Below are 16,885 nucleotides of genomic sequence, written 5' to 3'. Positions count from 1 at the left end.
CAGATACGGACGGACAAAATAAAATTAAAAGTCTAATAAAATTAGTGTTAATAATTACCAGATTTCTTTGTTTGTTTTAAACCAGCAAGGAGTCATTGCCGATCAGTGAGCCCATCCCAGGATGTCAAATACCGCCATTTAGTTTAGGTTAAGGTTACAAAGCAACTGGCATCCTTCAGCTCATGCCTCCTGTCACAGACATTGTGAGGTCTCCTTCCTAATGGCTCAGATTTGGATCTAAACCGAAATCTTCCCCTAAATATAAACAGTTTTAGTGCCTAAATGAAATGGGACAAATGGCAGCCTGCAGGTTCAGTCTTGTGATTTTTCGCTACCATCGGGCCAACAGTGGATACAAAATGAAAGCATCTTAAGATGGTCATTGCTGTAAACTGTTATGTCCCTTTTCATCACTACCTATTCGACTTGACACAACTCGACTAAAAGAGCTACAAATAACATCGAAACTGAATAATAATCCAAATATTACAAACATTAGTTCTAATGTTTAGCAGCAATACAAATAATATTACACAGATTACAAAACACGCAACATTTCATTAATAGTTTACTGTTGGTAACAAAAGTTCAATTAGTGATTTACAGTTTAATGATGGTGTAACTAAAGTGTTAGTGGATGGATGGCTCTTCACGTAGCCTCCTTTTACAATCATTACACTTGTGATGTTATAACCTAGTCTGGCCATGATGGAAACCACAGCACAGCCGTACCATCATGGTTCATCTTGAATAGAAGTGTGCTTTTCATGTATCCCAAATCTAGATTTCTGTTCGTTTCACTTTACAAGCAGAGCCACCATGTGTATAATAACCAATAATAATAATAATCATAATAATATACCCAGCAGACCAAACTTGCCCACAAAAGTTGCTTTAATTGATTGTTAAAAATAAGTAAGGCTATAGATGCTGCAGACGTACAAGATATTTGTACTGCAAACATGGAGGAGGAGGAGCCCCTGCTGGGTTAATGAAAGCAGTCGCAGAGGGGAGGGATGACACAGCTGTGTGGAGGAGCTCTGCTGAAGGCTCTACAACAAAGTTTCCTCTGTCGTGCTGTGATGGGATGGAGCCGTCCAATCAGTGCCTCCCAGACTTCAGTTTGACTTCATTTCCCACGCTGGAGGTGGAAACTGATGCGTCTGCTGACAGGCAGCAGAGCTTCTGCTTTCAAACACCCCACGCTCACTCCGCTTCAGAGGTGCATAGCTGAGTAAAGTCATACAATAAACAAAAAACCCAAGCCACATTCATGTTTCATACATATATATCATATATATTCATATTCCATGTACAAAGATACAATCTGAATTGCAAAGGCTCAATCATTGTAAATAAATACTGAAATGGCTAAATTGCAATATAATTACTCTTCTCTCCTGGAGAGAAGACGCACAAACACACACACGCACACACCCTCGCAAAACGAGAACAGGCCTCCGCTATAGTGGTTCAATACAAAGAACAAAACAAAAGTGCAGCGTGCTGACACGCAGGCCAGAGACCGTCTCCAGTGGACATCTGACACACTGCACTCAGTGGGGACAGACATGAAAAAGAAACGTTCATATGGAACATGGCAAACGGGGCTTTGCTGCCAGGCTGCGATATTGCTAATTGACACATATGTTCCAGTTTTGACCTCCTATTAAAAAGAAGAATTTTTGAGGGTGGTTGGGGGGACACGGGGTGATAATCCTCAGTGTGGCTTTTTTTATCCTCTCAGTTTTAGGTCCAGCAGCACATTCTCTTTTCCCATACCCTAAAAATATTCCCACATATCAAAGTCTAAAAATAGATCTCATCTATACATTAGGAATTCTGTTAGAAAAACTCACACAGTATCTACATGGAGGCAGACTCACATGCTGCAGAAAGGTGCCATCACTTAAACCAGACACAACTATTGTTTTAGCATGTGGAAAACTTTATATTCTTTAACCTTTGGTAACAATCAGAGCATTGTTTTGAGAAAAAAATTAATACTCTGTTACACTCAAAGCCTTTAAATCAGTCCTCACGCATATCAAAGAGCCAAAGGACTCGACCTCATCCTGGATTCAGTACAAGTCTGTGGTGTGTAAACCTAAAGAAAGTCCTTTCTTTAGGTTTATACAGACACAGCAGCTTCTGCTTGTTATGTCATCAAATGTTCTGTGAGTGAGTTAAAATGGTAGCTGCTACTGCAACTCCGTTAGAGCTGCAGTTTGTGCCTCTCATTCATTAACACTGGGTTCAGTCACAGAGCTAAGCATCGGATTTTCAGGAAACACAACAACCCCAACCATGCAGAGTCTAAAGACACGTCCTGGGAGGGGGGGAAAAAATCTCAAAATCAAATTATGTCCCAAGATTCATACAGACGAAGCAGCACTACATGAAGTGCCAGGAAACATTTTCAAGAGGACCGTGAATACCTGTGCAAAACGAGACATTTTATAGTTGTTATAGAGCAACATTTGCTGCTGCAAATGCTGCAAACTGCTGCTGCTGCTGCATCTATAAATTGTGCAGGTGTAACTACAGACACTACAGTAAGACTAATCAAATGCTAGAATTTCACCAAAACCAAAGCAGAAACAGCCTGTACCTCACAGCATGAAATTATTTGTCTGATAAAATTGGAAGGACAAACAGCACAAACATGATGCAGAAGTTCATTTCAGTGACTCGAAATTTGAGAATGTAAAACTCAGCAGCCTGATTGGTCACATTCCTCATTCAGCAGAGTCCAGAATTATAAGTTGCATATTTAAAAAAACAACAAACAAAAAAACACTGATTGTATGCGTTTGTGTTGAACGGACTAATTAGCTGTACAGGCTTCGAAGTTATTCATGGGTGAAGTTGGGAATAATAACATGGAAGTCTGTGGCACCTCTAGTGGCCATTAGAAGAACTACAATCTTTGGTGCTTCCACATGGGCTCCTTTTTTCCAGGGCTCGGTTCTGCAGCGTGGTGCAGATCTGTGGCCTGAATGTAGCGGCAACACACGAGGCACAAACTGGGCTACCATTACTGCAAAATGATTATTAGGATAGATAAACAAAAGAGACACAAACCAGCTTGATATGTGGTGTATTGCATTTGACCTAAAGACTTTCAAAAGCAAAGTTATCAAATGAAGGCTTTCCATTTTACACTATTATGTGGCCACTTTCTGTTGTGTTTTCATTGACCAATTTTACATATGCCGAGTCCAGCATGGGCACACAGTAACTGGACTGAATGAAGGGAACCTGGAAATGTCAAATACAACAAATCAAAAGTAATTCTGTCCTCAACAACCGCTTTACATTAAATAATATTAAAAGAGGCATTATAACAGATTACATTTCAAATCCATGAAATTAAAAAGAAAAAGAAAGAAAACAATAATAAAACAACATGCATCAAGGTTAACGTTGAGGAGGAGCTCAGAGCAGTTTTTGCTTGTTTTACTCTTTCTGTCCAGGACTGAGGAAGAAAAGAAAGTGCTGATTAAACTTGTAGAGAAGCCTCGCCCACCTCGACGACTCCGTGGTTTGAGGGAAAAGGCAAATCAGGCCTCGAGAGCTCAGTCCTGAGTCACCTGCCAAACGATAAGGTGGCTGCGCTCGGCTTTAGGCTGAAGTTTGATGGGGGCGTCCTCCGCCTCCTCCATCTCTCCGTCCTCATCGCCTGCAGACACACAAGTCGTCACGTTCTCCTCTACAACCACTGCGCCGTTACCGCCTGGTCTGTAAGCACGTCATGCAATAAACTCACCCATTCTGAAGTCGATGTAGCCTTCGCCTCCGCTCATCACCAGCATACACTTAGTTCCTTCCTGAGTTGTGGCATCTGCCGCCTTGTCTCCAGCTGCTTCTCCTGCACACGATGCAGATGCAGCTGCGTGACCTAAAAGCACAGAGGGACAAACTCCAGATCGCATCTGCTCAGCCACTTTTTTCTAGTTTTCACATTTAGCCCTTGTTAATTACCAGAATTACACCCAGTCAGATTTCAGCTCACTAGTTAGTCAGCTGTTTGAGAATGACAGCAACTATAACGAAGCATTGCCTTCCCTTTTTTACTAGTAAATAAAGGACCGAGTTGTTGTGTTAAAGCATTGGATTTATGCCTACTCAGTTTTAATGCAGAGTTAAGAAACAAACACGAGCAAGGACCGAAAGCCGAGGTTTGCATCACTTGTTTTGTCATCATTTAATTAGTGCTGTCAGCGTTAATCTCGTTAAAATGACGTTAACGCCATAACTGCATTAACCCGGCAAATCTCCGTTAGCGAGTTAGCGCTGATCGGCCCGTGCGTGGGGCTTCACGGAGCGAACGCGTTAATGAGTTAACCGCGCTAACGCGTTGTTGACAGACTGGCTGCGGTCCGTAATGTGAACTTGAACTTGAAGGGAGGCCCCTCAAAGAAAGAGCCGCAGGTGTCGTCACTGGCAGCCGCGACGCGGTAAGGGTCCTTCTGCCTTATGTTTGGGAGGGATCTAGAGTCCTTTCACTTTTCCTCATTGAATCTTTACAATCTCATACCACAATACTTTCATTTGTTAGATTTTAATGATTAAACTCCCTATATTTTGCTTTTTTCTATATTCTGTAACTATTTTGTTGTATCTTTTTCCATCAGGTTTCTGGTCCCTCCTGGTTGTTAGCAGGCCAGATGAGATATATAATCTCCTTGGTCAGTTCTGGGTGTATCCTACTCTGTGAAGTGGAGATTTACTTATTAATTTTCCAGTTTTGGGGGATTAGTTGACCTGCTGCTCTTTCCTCTAACCAAGAACAGTTTTGGAGAAAATGTAACTCTGCAGTAAATAAAGACTGCCGTAATATCACATGTCTATTTAACAACGATTTGACACCATTAATCACATTGTTCAACTAAACTAAACCCTCAGGTTGTGAGTGGTTTAGAGCAGAGGATTTGGGCATCTGCAGTTTGTTTAGTCCATTTCTGCTTGCTCACCTGGAACAGCTGTGAAGAACTTGACAGCATCACGGTGACCATGGAAAGAGAGCTGAGCGTGAGCCATGGAGCAGTACGGGACAAACGTCCCTGCTGTGACTTTGTCGCCACTGTCGTCACCATAAACATGGACTGCACTTCCTGGTTGGTTACCTGCTGCCTTGGTAACCTTGCTGGCTGCTAATGATAGAGCAGGAGTGAATCAACTATTAAGCAACATAATGTCATTACTACACTGCAACAGCTCATTCAGAGATCACACATAAAGGCAGCAACACATACAGAACAAATAAGCATAACCAAAGTCTCAACTAACAGGTTAGAAAAGAACTAAACAGATCCAGCTCAGACTCACCCTCTGTCAGAGGGATGGAGATGATAACGCCATTGCCAGTTCCGATCCACAGACGGTTACACGACACCATCAGAGCCGTGATTCTGACAAATGAGAAGCCCAGTTTGCCCGTGCCTGGAACACAGACAAAACCTTTATCTCTGCATTTTCAAAACATGCTGCTGTTGTCAAGACGGACGATTGTAGAACTGACCCAACATTTTGCTGACATAGGGCTCGATGTCGACATCCTGGAGGTGCTGGTAGGTGTGAGCGTGGAACAGCCTGAGGGTGGAGTCGAGTCTGATGGACACCCAGATACCGTCGCCGTCCCAGGCCAGCAGACGTACCTGACTGTCCTTACGAGGGTGGGCATCAAATGATTTCTGCAGTGTACAAAGACATTAGCAGTTTAGACATGAAGCAAAGGGAAGATTTCAGAAGTGCTAATCATTACCACGAGGTTACTGTACCTCTATCTTCATGGCTTTAGGTTGCACCACATAGATCTTGTTCCTGAAGCCACACCACACCTTATCATGCACTACTGTCATGCAGCGGATGGAGTGGTGAGGCCTCCCCAAGTCTAACAGATGGTAGTTTGTCAGGTCCCACTGTCCATCTTACAAAATAAACTCAAGTTAGACACCTGGATACTGTGTACACACGTTAAAGAAGGAAGTGGCAACAGCTCAACTCTCTCACCTACACCTCTGTGGAAAATGGCTAACGTGCCATCAGAGAGGCCGACTAGCACACGCCCTTTCACGTGTCTGTGGGAGGAAATGTGTGAGAATTACATGTTTAAACAGGCAAATAGGAAGGAAATAAACTCCAGCTGCCACCTGTCTGAATGCACTTACACTATGCCGAGCACAGAGTCCTTCAGCTTTATAGAGTGAAGACACTTCTTCCACTGAGCCACGGAGGAGTGCACGTACACACTGGAATCACAGCAGGTGCATCGATTTAGACAGAGGGTTTTTTTTCTGTTTTTAAATTCAGTCACATACAAAAGTGCTGAGTGAAAGAAAAATGAAAAAAAAAATCTCACTATCCATTCTGTGCGCCCAGCCACATAGTGGGAAGAACACTGCTCATTTTCTGAGCCTCTTCTCTCATCAGGTCCTGCTCCTCTGCGCTGGGGTTCAAGCTCACGCCATCCTTCAGCAGATCGCTCTCCCTGCTCGTCAGGGAACACAGTAAATACAGTGTTTACATCAGACGTCTGCACTGGGACACTTTAATCTTATGTGTTTGGACCCGAGTGTCCAAGAAGGACTGATTGTGTGTGTTTGTTGTACTTCAAAAGAGCAAAAAGTCAGTTATCGTCGTTATGCTTGATCACCAAAAGGACAAAGTTTTCTAAATGAGTCCTGTTTGTCGTCTGTCACTGTAAGTCTTAAATTTAAAAAGTGAGTGGATTAGTCACGCCGCTTCAATCAAAAGGAGACAAATAAAAATCTTGGACTGATTTTACCAACTTTCTTTTCAAGGAATAATGGATTAAATGTTTCACTGCGATGCACTGGGGATTAAGATACAGGACTGAGCAAAAGTCTCAAATGGTCCCACATTTCTTTCCCTTTTGCTCTCAACAAGCAGCCAGATTTCAAAGGGTCCGGAGCAATAGTTCTCCAAGTTTGCTGAAGATCTTTCAAAGTTCTTCTTTGCACATTAGCTGATTAACAAAGGAATAAAGTGCGTGCCGGATATGCAGCCATTAAACATGCAGATCAGACAGTATATAATTCAGTATAGATCACGTTTCAAGGTAAAAGGCACACAGTCGATGAGTGATGCAGAAACAGAGCCTGACCTGAAGCTCTGATGCACTGCAGTAATCGTTCACTAATGTTTACATGCAGCTCACGATACAGTAAATGGTTTACAGCAAGCTATTGTTGCTGCTCTGTGGTTTGTTTATGGCTCTGAAACAAAGTGAAGCTTTTATTAGCAAGACTGGATCACAACACCACTTTGCCTCTTGATGTTACCTCTGAGAGTAGTTGGCTGGCGTCTCTACTTTGTGCTGAGCTCCCAGTGGATCTGTGAAGACGTGCTCAGTGTAGATTTCCCGCAGGCTTTCTCGTTGGTCAGCAGATTCTGCACTGGTCTCTGTCGCCTCTGTGGCTTCTTCCGCTGGTCTGGATTCTGGGGGAAACCAATCATGCAGAAGCACAGTAGTTTTATTTTTGCAAATGTATCAGAAGAAGACTCCTTTGCAGTGATCCCGATAGCTCTTACCGGCTTCTCCATCTTTTCCTGCTGTCTGAGGAACAGCTGTTACTCCCTCAGCTTCACAGCCCACCACTGTGATGCCTCCCAGCACGCTATCGCCACCTGTTGAGCTGGTACTGGTTGCTGAAGAGTTGCCATCTCCCACCGGTCCCACCTCAGAGTTTGGAGGCACTTCTTCTCCAGCTGGGTAGTCTGTCTCTCTCGCACCTGAAGAAAATTAATAGAGAAATCGTGCTGTTCTTTATAACTGATGTGCGTTTTCTGCAGGCCAGTGAATTATCTCCACAAAAAGGACAATAAAAGAAAAAACGTCTCCAACTGTGGGATACAAATACACTGATTAACTGACCTGGCACGCTTGCGATGCAGAGGATGTGAGAGTTACAAACAAAGAAGCTCTCCAGGATGTTCCCAGGCTGGTTGGCATCAATGACGACAGCTTTAGTAGTAGACTTGGTGGTGGTGCAAATCCACACGAGTGACGACAACTCCTCCTGGTGCCGCTGCTCTTTCTGCTGGTCCTGGATCCACAAAAACAGAGAAGCGGAAAATAAATTACTTATTAACAAACCTTTAGTTTCCAAAAGACAACAGCAAGACCCATCGGAATTCAAATAAAGATTAATTTGAACAAAGTTACTTTAATAGAATCAAAGAATAAAAAAAAATACAAATTTGGAAGTCAGCATTTTAGGTCAAAGATCACATCAAAGTGTGTGCGTATGTACCCTGAGTTCTTGATCCAGCTTATCCAGACTGCTCTGAGATCCAATCTTCTTTTTCGGGCTCTCTGGTCCTGACACGTCACTATAAAACACACTGGCCCCGACTATTGAACCTCCATCTCTGGTTTTACCTCCAGAAAGATTCACACAGGTAGCACACCACAGCTGAAGCACAGACACACAGATACAGCAGTCAGACATATGAATAATAAGCTAATAATTTACACCACACTACTGAGACAAAAGTCTCAAAATGTTGACATTTCCTGTTGTGAACCAAATCTTTAAAACCTTCATAGAAGCATCTTTCTCATCTAGCGGTCTGAGGAAGACAGGAACAGGTAGACTCTTCGTCTTGCTCTCTGCCTGACCACCGTTAGCCTGAAAAGCCAAACACACAAACAGTCACTGCATTTAACGCTTTGTTCTAGTGTGAACTTCCCTTTGGTACAATTAATATTCTCCTTTCCTTACTTTGTACTTCTTAGGGAGGCTCCAGCCGTACGCCTGCAGTCTGCCATCCTCCTTCTGGACGTGGGCTTTGACCTGCTGGTATTGAGCCCTCTTCTGTTCTCGCCTGGATACCACACTATCAGCTGGCGCTCTGCGGGACAAAATAGCCGCTATTAACTCGACTCCATGTTGCATTTCCCCATCTCTCTTCTGCGCTAAACTTTGCTCCTCTTCCCCTGCTACATACGGTCACAGCCACTGAATGAAGTTCAGAGACAGCAGACAAGAAAAGTTATGAGAAATTATTGAACTCATAGATGACTAAAGGCTAAATAAAAGAAAAGAACATTTTTCTTAGATCATTTTTCTTTTTTCCTCTTCAACTGAAGATTTGCCTTCTTTCATGTCAGTAGCCACTATACTACCGCCTCAGCTCCTCTGCACAGTTTATGGCTGACTAAAGAAAGGTGACTACAGATCAGGGCATCTGCTTCTCAGTCAGACTGAGGTGCAGGTAGGCTGCTATGATTTCGAGCGAGGTACAGGAAACTGCTGAAACACTGATGACTTACTCCTTGATTTAATTACTGATTTGTTGTCCATTGTGTCTTTCTGCACATTCTCAACTTGTCTCACTTCTCCTCAACTCACATGTGTTTCTGTGGCTGCACTGACCAGAGCTCAAATCTTGACAGCCTAAATGTTTCATTTATCAAATGTGTGTTGAAGGGCAGCGAGGTGACGCGGTGGTTAGCAGTGCTGCTTTACAGCAAGAAGGTTCTGGGTTCAGCACCACGTGGCCGGAGCCTTTCTTGGATTTTGCATGTTCTCCTCATGTTCGTGTGGGTTCTTTCCGGGTACTCGGGTTTCCTCCCACAGTCCATAGACATGCAGTTAGTGGGGTTGGGTTAACTGGTGATTCTAAATTAACCATAAGTGTTAATGTGAGTGTGAATGATCGTCTGTCTTTATGTGTTAGCCCTGCGACAGACTGGCGACCTGTCCAGGGTCTACCCCGCCTCTCGCCCTATGACAGCTGGGATAGGCAACCCTGAAGTGGAAGAGCATGGATGAATGGAACATTTGAAGTGGGATTTTTATTTCCTAGTGTAAAAGTTCAATAGCAACGCTAAAACAAGCTGAATACTTTTGGACACTTGGATCAAAGAATTTATCACTGAAGAAAATATTTGGAAAAATTAACAATGAATATGAGTGGGATGTTTGTGATCTTTGGTCAGTGCTCCAAAAGTAATCTCAGCAAACACGACTAACAGCGTGTGTGTTTTCTGACTTACTCCTCATTGAGGAAGTCAAAGGCTTTGCTCTTGTCACTGGGCAGCTGCTGCAGGGTGCTGCTCTTCTTCTTGACGGACGGCTGAATCTGAGAGGTGGGTGCGTTGTACTTGACGTTTACTGGGGCCTCCGCTGCCGGCTTCTTGGCTCCTCCGCCCGACGAGCTGAACAAACGGCTGAAACTGGAGGTGTAAGGGCAGGGAAGTGGAAAGGGAAAAAGGGGGGGAGGAGGGAAAAAAAAAGCACACAGACAAACATATAGAGGGGCGGACACAAAAGCAGTAGCTCCAGCAACACAGGTAGGGTTTAAGAATAAAAAAAGGTTCCTCTCCCAGTGCCAACACGCCATGCTAGCTTTCATTCAAACCAGGGAATTAATTCGTCTTCTAAACAGAAAAGCATCAGAGCACCTGTAAATCCAGAATACTGGAGAGCAGGGAAGTGCGGGGTTAATACTGAGCACCGACTAGGATGTTAGTCAACACAGAGCAAACAGGCCTGACCAAAAACAACTTCACATTCCCACAACTCCCCTACAGTAAGCAAACAAGCTTTTTAGCTATCTACATGCAGTGATACATTTTTACCATTTTTCTAATTAACATAGGAAAATATCTGTCAATTAAAGTGGACCAATTATGCTTTTCTTTAGTGTATATATGATATATATAATTAATGTATGTGCAAGCAAATCCTCTGAGGCTGAAGCTGTGGCCTCACACTGCTCTAAATTCTTCCTTTCAGACTGTTTTCTTTCTACTTTTGGACTTTTGTCAGAGAGACTGGAAAACCCTAATATGGTCATCTCTGGAAAACTGCCCACTGTGAGCACACCAGCTCCAACTGCTATTTATATCCTTTGTCTGTAAGGGACAGCCAATCAGGAGAAAGCTGGCTTAAATGGATGGAGAAGGGAGCTAAAAGTGCTCGTTACACACAGTGGCACAGTACCAGATAAATAAGAATCGCTTTAAACTGTAAATCATGCAAAGCTACTTTAATTTTTTTATTTTTTAAATGTGGTGTTAGATTCTATTAAATCTATTATATCTTTAACTGTTTCAACCAAAACACTCCACCCATATTTCTGAGTTCCCTCCCCACTCTACACAAACCCTCCCAACACACCTCCTGCACACAGACGTCACAACATCAGGCAGAATAGAGGGACACACAGGAAAAAGGCAGAGATGCACATTTGTCAGATACGGTTTTATAAGTGCAGTTATTCCAGTCCCAAAGAACTGCTTCAAATAGTGCCCAGCCTCAAACCAAACTCAATCCTTATGGACTCTAACAAAGGAGAACAACAGCTGCCTCGGAAGCTTCTGTGGTTGATTTTTACAACCCGTTTTAAAACACAATCAAGAATCTACGACTGGTCTGAGCACTGAAATCAGAGGCACTGCTCTCTGGATTCCTCTCCTCTGTTAGGGGTTTGTTATAAGATGAGAGCTTCAATGGTCAGTTATGTTTATCATGTCAGATTTACCTACATCCTGGAGAAACCATTCAAACATGGAATACAGAAGAAGAGCAATAAATATCAACAATCATGGTAGTCGTGATTTAAGTCCTCAAGTTAAAAAAAAACAAACATAAAAACACTTGAGCTTACAACTGCCAGAGGCTGGACTTCTTTTTCTCTGGAAGAGTTGGGTTCTCCTTTGAAGCCCTGAAAGAAAAAAAACAAACAAAAAATTCTAACAATTTCTAACAAACTTCCTGTCTTAACATATATTTTACTGTGTGCAGAAGAACATTTATATATGGACTCAGATGATCATGTTACCGGATCATCTCCGTCCATCTGACGGCCTCCTGCAGCTCCATGAGTCTCTCCTTGTACTGGTTCCTCTCCATCAGCACTCTGGCCATCTCCACCCTGGTGAAGCGCTTCCTCTGTGCTGTAGGCACATCACTCTGCAGGCAGGAGACCAATCTTTACTTAAAGATAATCGATACTTATAGCAAGTCAAATACCTCGACATTCTACGCTGCTCAGACTTGTATACGAATGCAACAAGCAGAAATAACAAGCGCCAAGGACTCACATCATCCTCATTGTCATTCTTGACCTTCTGTTTGGCTTCGTCCAGCTCTGCTCGAACTCTGCGACCGAGTAACAAAGTACACACTCAGTCTGTCACAACTGTAAAAGTGCAGACCCTCGACTGGTGGGCAATTCATTTATACATTGTGTTTTGAAGCCGACTCACTTTTTAAGTTCTTCCTCTAATTCTTTGTTTTTTTCCTCCAGTTTGGTCTTAGCATGTGTGACAGCATTCAGCTCTCCTTGCAGTACCTCCTTCTCACACGACAGCTCATCCACACGAGATATCAGGTCATTCTTCACCACATTCAAAGCATTTCTGAAAAGTAATACATATGCAGAAAAACACACAATCTGCTGTAATATCAATTTTAAACACAAGGGGGCACCATCGCTCTGTTCCTCAATATTGGTTGTTTCTATATTCATTTATCCATAAACTGACAAATTTTAACTCTGTGGTAAAAGTCTATCAAGTAGAGTCAAAAAATGCCCAGCTGGTTATTTTAAAGGTGGAAACATGACTCCACTCATCAGCCATTTTTAAAATGAAGTAAAGTGGAATTTATGGTCCCGCATACGTGTCCATCCGTATACTCTTTTCGGTTGGAGAGAGTGCAGGAGAGAGATCCTGACTGCCGCTGGAAGGCAGATGATGAATCATGTATGCATCTGTCAAATGTTAACTGGTGCCAAAGTAGAGCAGGGAGTAATAGCACAGTTCATCGGGAATGGGAGAAACACGTACCTCAAAGATCCAAAAATAAAGCATGAAAAGCAGAGACAGTGGCTGCAGAGGACGATTTTCATTGTTTTTAACACTTTCAGCTGTTGCTCTGCTGCTGTTTCACTTCAGTGCTTTGCATGTTACAACTCCGCTCTTTTTTGCAGGTGCCTCACGGACCAACAATAACACGAGCAAGAAAAGCCCACAGACCGGCTGTAACCAAACCATAACTCACTGCAGACAGACAGGCGGACAGCGAACACACTGTCTGCATGACCATAAATTCATCTGCAGCCACATTGTGCCTCCTGGTGCACGCACAGTGACATATTGGACCACAGATTTATTAACAGCTTGTGACAAAATAAGACCCTCTTATGTCTTTAGAAATAAATAAATAAATAAATACTTATCTGGCTTTAACTAGCGAGGCACAGTGTCAGTTTATGACATGTCTGTGCTCACTGGTGTCAGAAGCTGTGAGTACAAAAGGTCCAAACTGTGGGCTGTAACTGAGTCCTCACACTGTATTATAACTGCACTGTTGTAGGCTCATTAGTGATTCTAAATTAACCGCAGGTTTGAATGTGAGTGTGAGTGATTGTCTGTCTGCAGACAACCACAGCGGCTCACCTGTCCAGGCGCCTCTCGCCCTGTGGCAGCTGGCAGGTTTGCAGCACTCTGGGATACACTTATTTCTGCTGCTCTTAATAGTCTGCATTGGTCACCATTGAAATAAAATACTTGTGTACTAAACTGGCACAGCTTGAACAGCTCGCCTCCAAAACTTTTCAGTGATTACTCACTTGGTCTCTAGCAGCTGGGTGTTCTCATGGATAAGGTGTTCAACTTCTCGCCCCATACCTGAAAATGATCAGAGACCGATATTAAATCAAAATATCAATCAAAATCTTACTGACACCTATTTTTTTTATTCTATATTGTTTAGTATTTTTAAGTTCTTACATGTGTATGTCTATCCTACACACTAACTCTCTCAGTCTTACCTAAAAAGTTGTAGTCTGAGAGTCATGCAAAGGGGAATAAGAAAGCGCTTTATGAGACTCTGCAAGTAGGTTAAGTGCTCTCATTTTAACACGTCTAATTTATAACATCACGGCTCTTCACAGCACAGTAGATGCACTATAATTTACTCTGCCTATCCAGGAAAGAAACGTCACAGAGGGGACACATTATACACACAAATGAGGAAATCGATGAGCTAGTTAATAGAGAGAGAAATTCACTGACACACACCAGAAAACTCATCTGTATAGATGATAATGCCCGACAGCCAAAGAAAAGACAATTCAGAGAATACGAGAGGAGGGTAAAATTGGTAGTAAAATTAAAGACTGAGGCTACATCGTTACTCCTGACAGAGTGAGACTTCTTACCCAGCAGGTCAGCTCCTTCATCCACATCTCCTATGAGGTCATTTCCTGCAGACGACAGCTCCTCAAACAGAGAGTCTGTGTTGCGGTCGAATGCTAGATTCTCTACGCCACCTTTAGTTGGTGTGCTGAAAGGACAGGTGGGACACAGAGGAAAGGGAGAAAAGGATTATTATCATGAAGAAGAATGCGTGATTTTGCAATACTTTAGCACTTTTATCAGCAATAAAGAGGACTGATAAGGTGAGGCTCATTAGCGAGGTTACAATGAATATGATGGACATGAGTGTAATTGTATATATATATTTTAATAGTTATGTAAAAGCTCACAGATAACCTGATGAATACATATAACTTCATATTATTCATTGATAAACATAATTATTGCTTATGCTCTTAGGTTACTGCTGTACCTTGTTCCTCTGCAGCCAGCGAGGTCCATGTCCAGCTCAGGGGTGGACTCTATGATAGCCTGCACCTCAGACTTCTCCAGGCTATCTGCTCCATCTATAACCAGCACAGATTTAATACTGGCACAGTCTTAACTGAGAACAATTACAAGGGAGTGCAGTCATGTTACCGCAACAGAGAAGCTGTGATAAGAGAAGCACTGACCATCCTCTTTAAGAGGTGTAGTATCAGACTCAGGACCCTTCTGCTGTCCTTCCTGCACCGCTGCTATGTTCTTATTGCTCTCTGGCTTTCCACTGCTCCGGTCCAGGTTTTTGTTGTGGCCATCTGAAGTTTCCTGGTCCTTTAAGGGGGTGTCCACAGACTCCATGGCAACATCAGAAGCAGACCCTCTCCCAAGACTAGACATGGGACTCATGCCAGTGGAACCACCATCAAAAGGAGACAGTGGTGTGGTGGACTGAGAATTATTGCTGTAGTTAGATGTGGGGGTGTTTGATTTAGAGGCACCCCCCAGCGAGGGAGTGGTGGATTTGGACCCTCCATCTTGTAAAGACACAGGTGTTCCGTTTTTAGAGACGCTTCCCTGGTTGGTTTGCGTGTTGGACCTGGAACTCCCACAGTTCAGTTGGGACAGTTCATCCTTAAGGTGAAGGAGGAAAACGGCAATCAGAAGACACGAGGTAGCAAAAAATAAAACTATGAGCCTCAGGAAGTCTTTAAAACTTTAAAATTCACTCCTTATCAACTGTAAAAAGTAGGTTATGTGCACCTCACTGCATTCATAACAAAGCCAAGCAAAGTTCACATAAAAATGACTGTCATTCAATTGTAGTTCCACTAGGACATCATCAGTAAGGATGATCTACATTTCCTCCATTCAAACAGAACATTATGTGTTAACCATGTTAAAATGGGAACATTTTACCATGCAGCTAAACACACGGATACACACAAAAACCCAACCCAGAATGCAACATGCTAAACAAACCCTTTATTCAATTAAAGCTAAAATATTACAATACCATAGACGAACAAGGCATCAAACAAGTCTAAAAAACAAGAAGAGTAAGATCATGGAGTGGCCGAGCCAGTTTCCAGACCTCAATCCTGCCATAAAAATCTGTGGACGGAGCTGAAGCTTCGAGTCGCCAAGCAGCAGATTTAAAGAGTTTCTGTAAAGACGAGTGGGCCAAACTCGTTACGGAGATGTGCGAAAACCTGGTGACCAACTACAAGAAATGTCTTACTGTTCAAAGTGCGCGCCAAACAGGATTTCTCCACCAAGTACTGTCATGTTTTGCTTTGGGATTAAATGCTTATTTCACTTAATGACATGCAAATCTTTTTATGACTTGTGTAATTTGATTTTGGGGTTTGTTTGTTTTTTATTTGTGGTTCATGTTCTTTCTCTTTCTCACTCTCCATTAAAATGAAATTAACAGAAAAACAGACTGTTCATTACTTTAAGTGAACATACTTACAAATTCAGCAGGATAGCAGATAATTATTTCCCCCACTGTACATATACTTCACTAGGCTTATACTGTAAATACGCCAAACTACTTTTTTCCTCTGTATTATGACTGTGCTCCAAGTGTTGTTGAAACTACTCCATCCTGCAGTTTTCATCATCTTGTTTGATGTCATCTTTACTAAAAACCAAAAATGTATCTCAATGACAGAAAACACATTTTTATTTTGGCACAAGCTGCTCGAGCTTTCCAGTCAATGGGCATGGGCAGGATTATTCAGATATAAGAAACGTCACTTTTGACTGATTTTCAGTTACTTATCTGACCTCACCTCCGACAGGCTTCAGTTTATACTGTATATTCCGCTACAAGGCATTTTTTGCTGCTGTAATTACTAAAAGTCTATAAAGGACATCAATCCAAGTTTAGTGGATGCCGCATGTAGTTATCTGCCAATTAACTGGATCACTTGATTACCAGCTTCTTGATCAGTTTTCTAGGATCCTCAATGCCAGGAGTGGTGCACTGTTACAGGTCTGGTGCAGAGTCCATTCTGCCTCAAAGAATCATTCCACATTTAAACAGGTTTAAGTTTCCCTCAATCTGGGATGCAGGCCCCAAACAGCTCAACTTCACAAATCTTTTAAAATGTCATTAAACCTGAATTATTGTTTCTAGTTCATTTAATAAAAGAGGCACTTCCCCTTCTGATACTGCTAAAACACTCTGTTGCTAGGCAAGCATCGTGCATTATCACTGGGACTTAAAGTATTTTTAGTTTTTAGCATGAGCAAATATTA

General features: G+C 42.5%; 1 protein-coding gene across 5 annotated transcripts in view; it reads right to left on the bottom strand.

Moving 5' to 3' along the window:
- Positions 1 to 559: 559 nt before the first annotated feature.
- Positions 560 to 16,885, bottom strand: part of spag9b (sperm associated antigen 9b) — a 38,831-nt gene continuing 22,505 nt past the window's right edge. For 2 of the 5 annotated variants that reach the window (XM_040036632.1, XM_040036633.1), the window contains 24 exons: positions 14,815 to 15,253; positions 14,613 to 14,706; positions 14,203 to 14,327; positions 13,612 to 13,669; positions 12,245 to 12,397; positions 12,080 to 12,137; positions 11,818 to 11,948; positions 11,644 to 11,700; positions 10,028 to 10,207; positions 8,751 to 8,880; positions 8,568 to 8,657; positions 8,280 to 8,441; positions 7,901 to 8,072; positions 7,558 to 7,758; positions 7,308 to 7,464; positions 6,365 to 6,493; positions 6,174 to 6,254; positions 6,016 to 6,083; positions 5,784 to 5,932; positions 5,525 to 5,696; positions 5,332 to 5,445; positions 4,977 to 5,153; positions 3,770 to 3,901; positions 560 to 3,682 (listed from right to left, as the gene is read on the bottom strand). In XM_040036632.1, coding sequence (XP_039892566.1) covers positions 3,579 to 3,682; positions 3,770 to 3,901; positions 4,977 to 5,153; positions 5,332 to 5,445; positions 5,525 to 5,696; positions 5,784 to 5,932; positions 6,016 to 6,083; positions 6,174 to 6,254; positions 6,365 to 6,493; positions 7,308 to 7,464; positions 7,558 to 7,758; positions 7,901 to 8,072; positions 8,280 to 8,441; positions 8,568 to 8,657; positions 8,751 to 8,880; positions 10,028 to 10,207; positions 11,644 to 11,700; positions 11,818 to 11,948; positions 12,080 to 12,137; positions 12,245 to 12,397; positions 13,612 to 13,669; positions 14,203 to 14,327; positions 14,613 to 14,706; positions 14,815 to 15,253 — 3,333 coding nt within the window. In that variant the 3' untranslated portion in view covers positions 560 to 3,578. Of the gene's footprint in view, positions 3,683 to 3,769; positions 3,902 to 4,976; positions 5,157 to 5,331; positions 5,446 to 5,524; positions 5,697 to 5,783; positions 5,933 to 6,015; positions 6,084 to 6,173; positions 6,255 to 6,364; positions 6,494 to 7,307; positions 7,465 to 7,557; positions 7,759 to 7,900; positions 8,073 to 8,279; positions 8,442 to 8,567; positions 8,658 to 8,750; positions 8,881 to 10,027; positions 10,210 to 11,642; positions 11,701 to 11,817; positions 11,949 to 12,079; positions 12,138 to 12,244; positions 12,398 to 13,611; positions 13,670 to 14,202; positions 14,328 to 14,612; positions 14,707 to 14,814; positions 15,254 to 16,885 lie in introns of all 5 variants that reach the window. The other 3 variants (XM_040036630.1, XM_040036629.1, XM_040036631.1) reach the window with 3 other exon arrangements.

This window comes from Simochromis diagramma, unplaced genomic scaffold, assembly GCF_900408965.1.
Source record: "Simochromis diagramma unplaced genomic scaffold, fSimDia1.1 OVJJ01000371.1, whole genome shotgun sequence".
Classification (NCBI taxonomy): domain Eukaryota; kingdom Metazoa; phylum Chordata; class Actinopteri; order Cichliformes; family Cichlidae; genus Simochromis; species Simochromis diagramma.
Note: the sequence above shows the minus strand (reverse complement) of the source record. Positions and strands in the feature narration are given on the sequence as shown.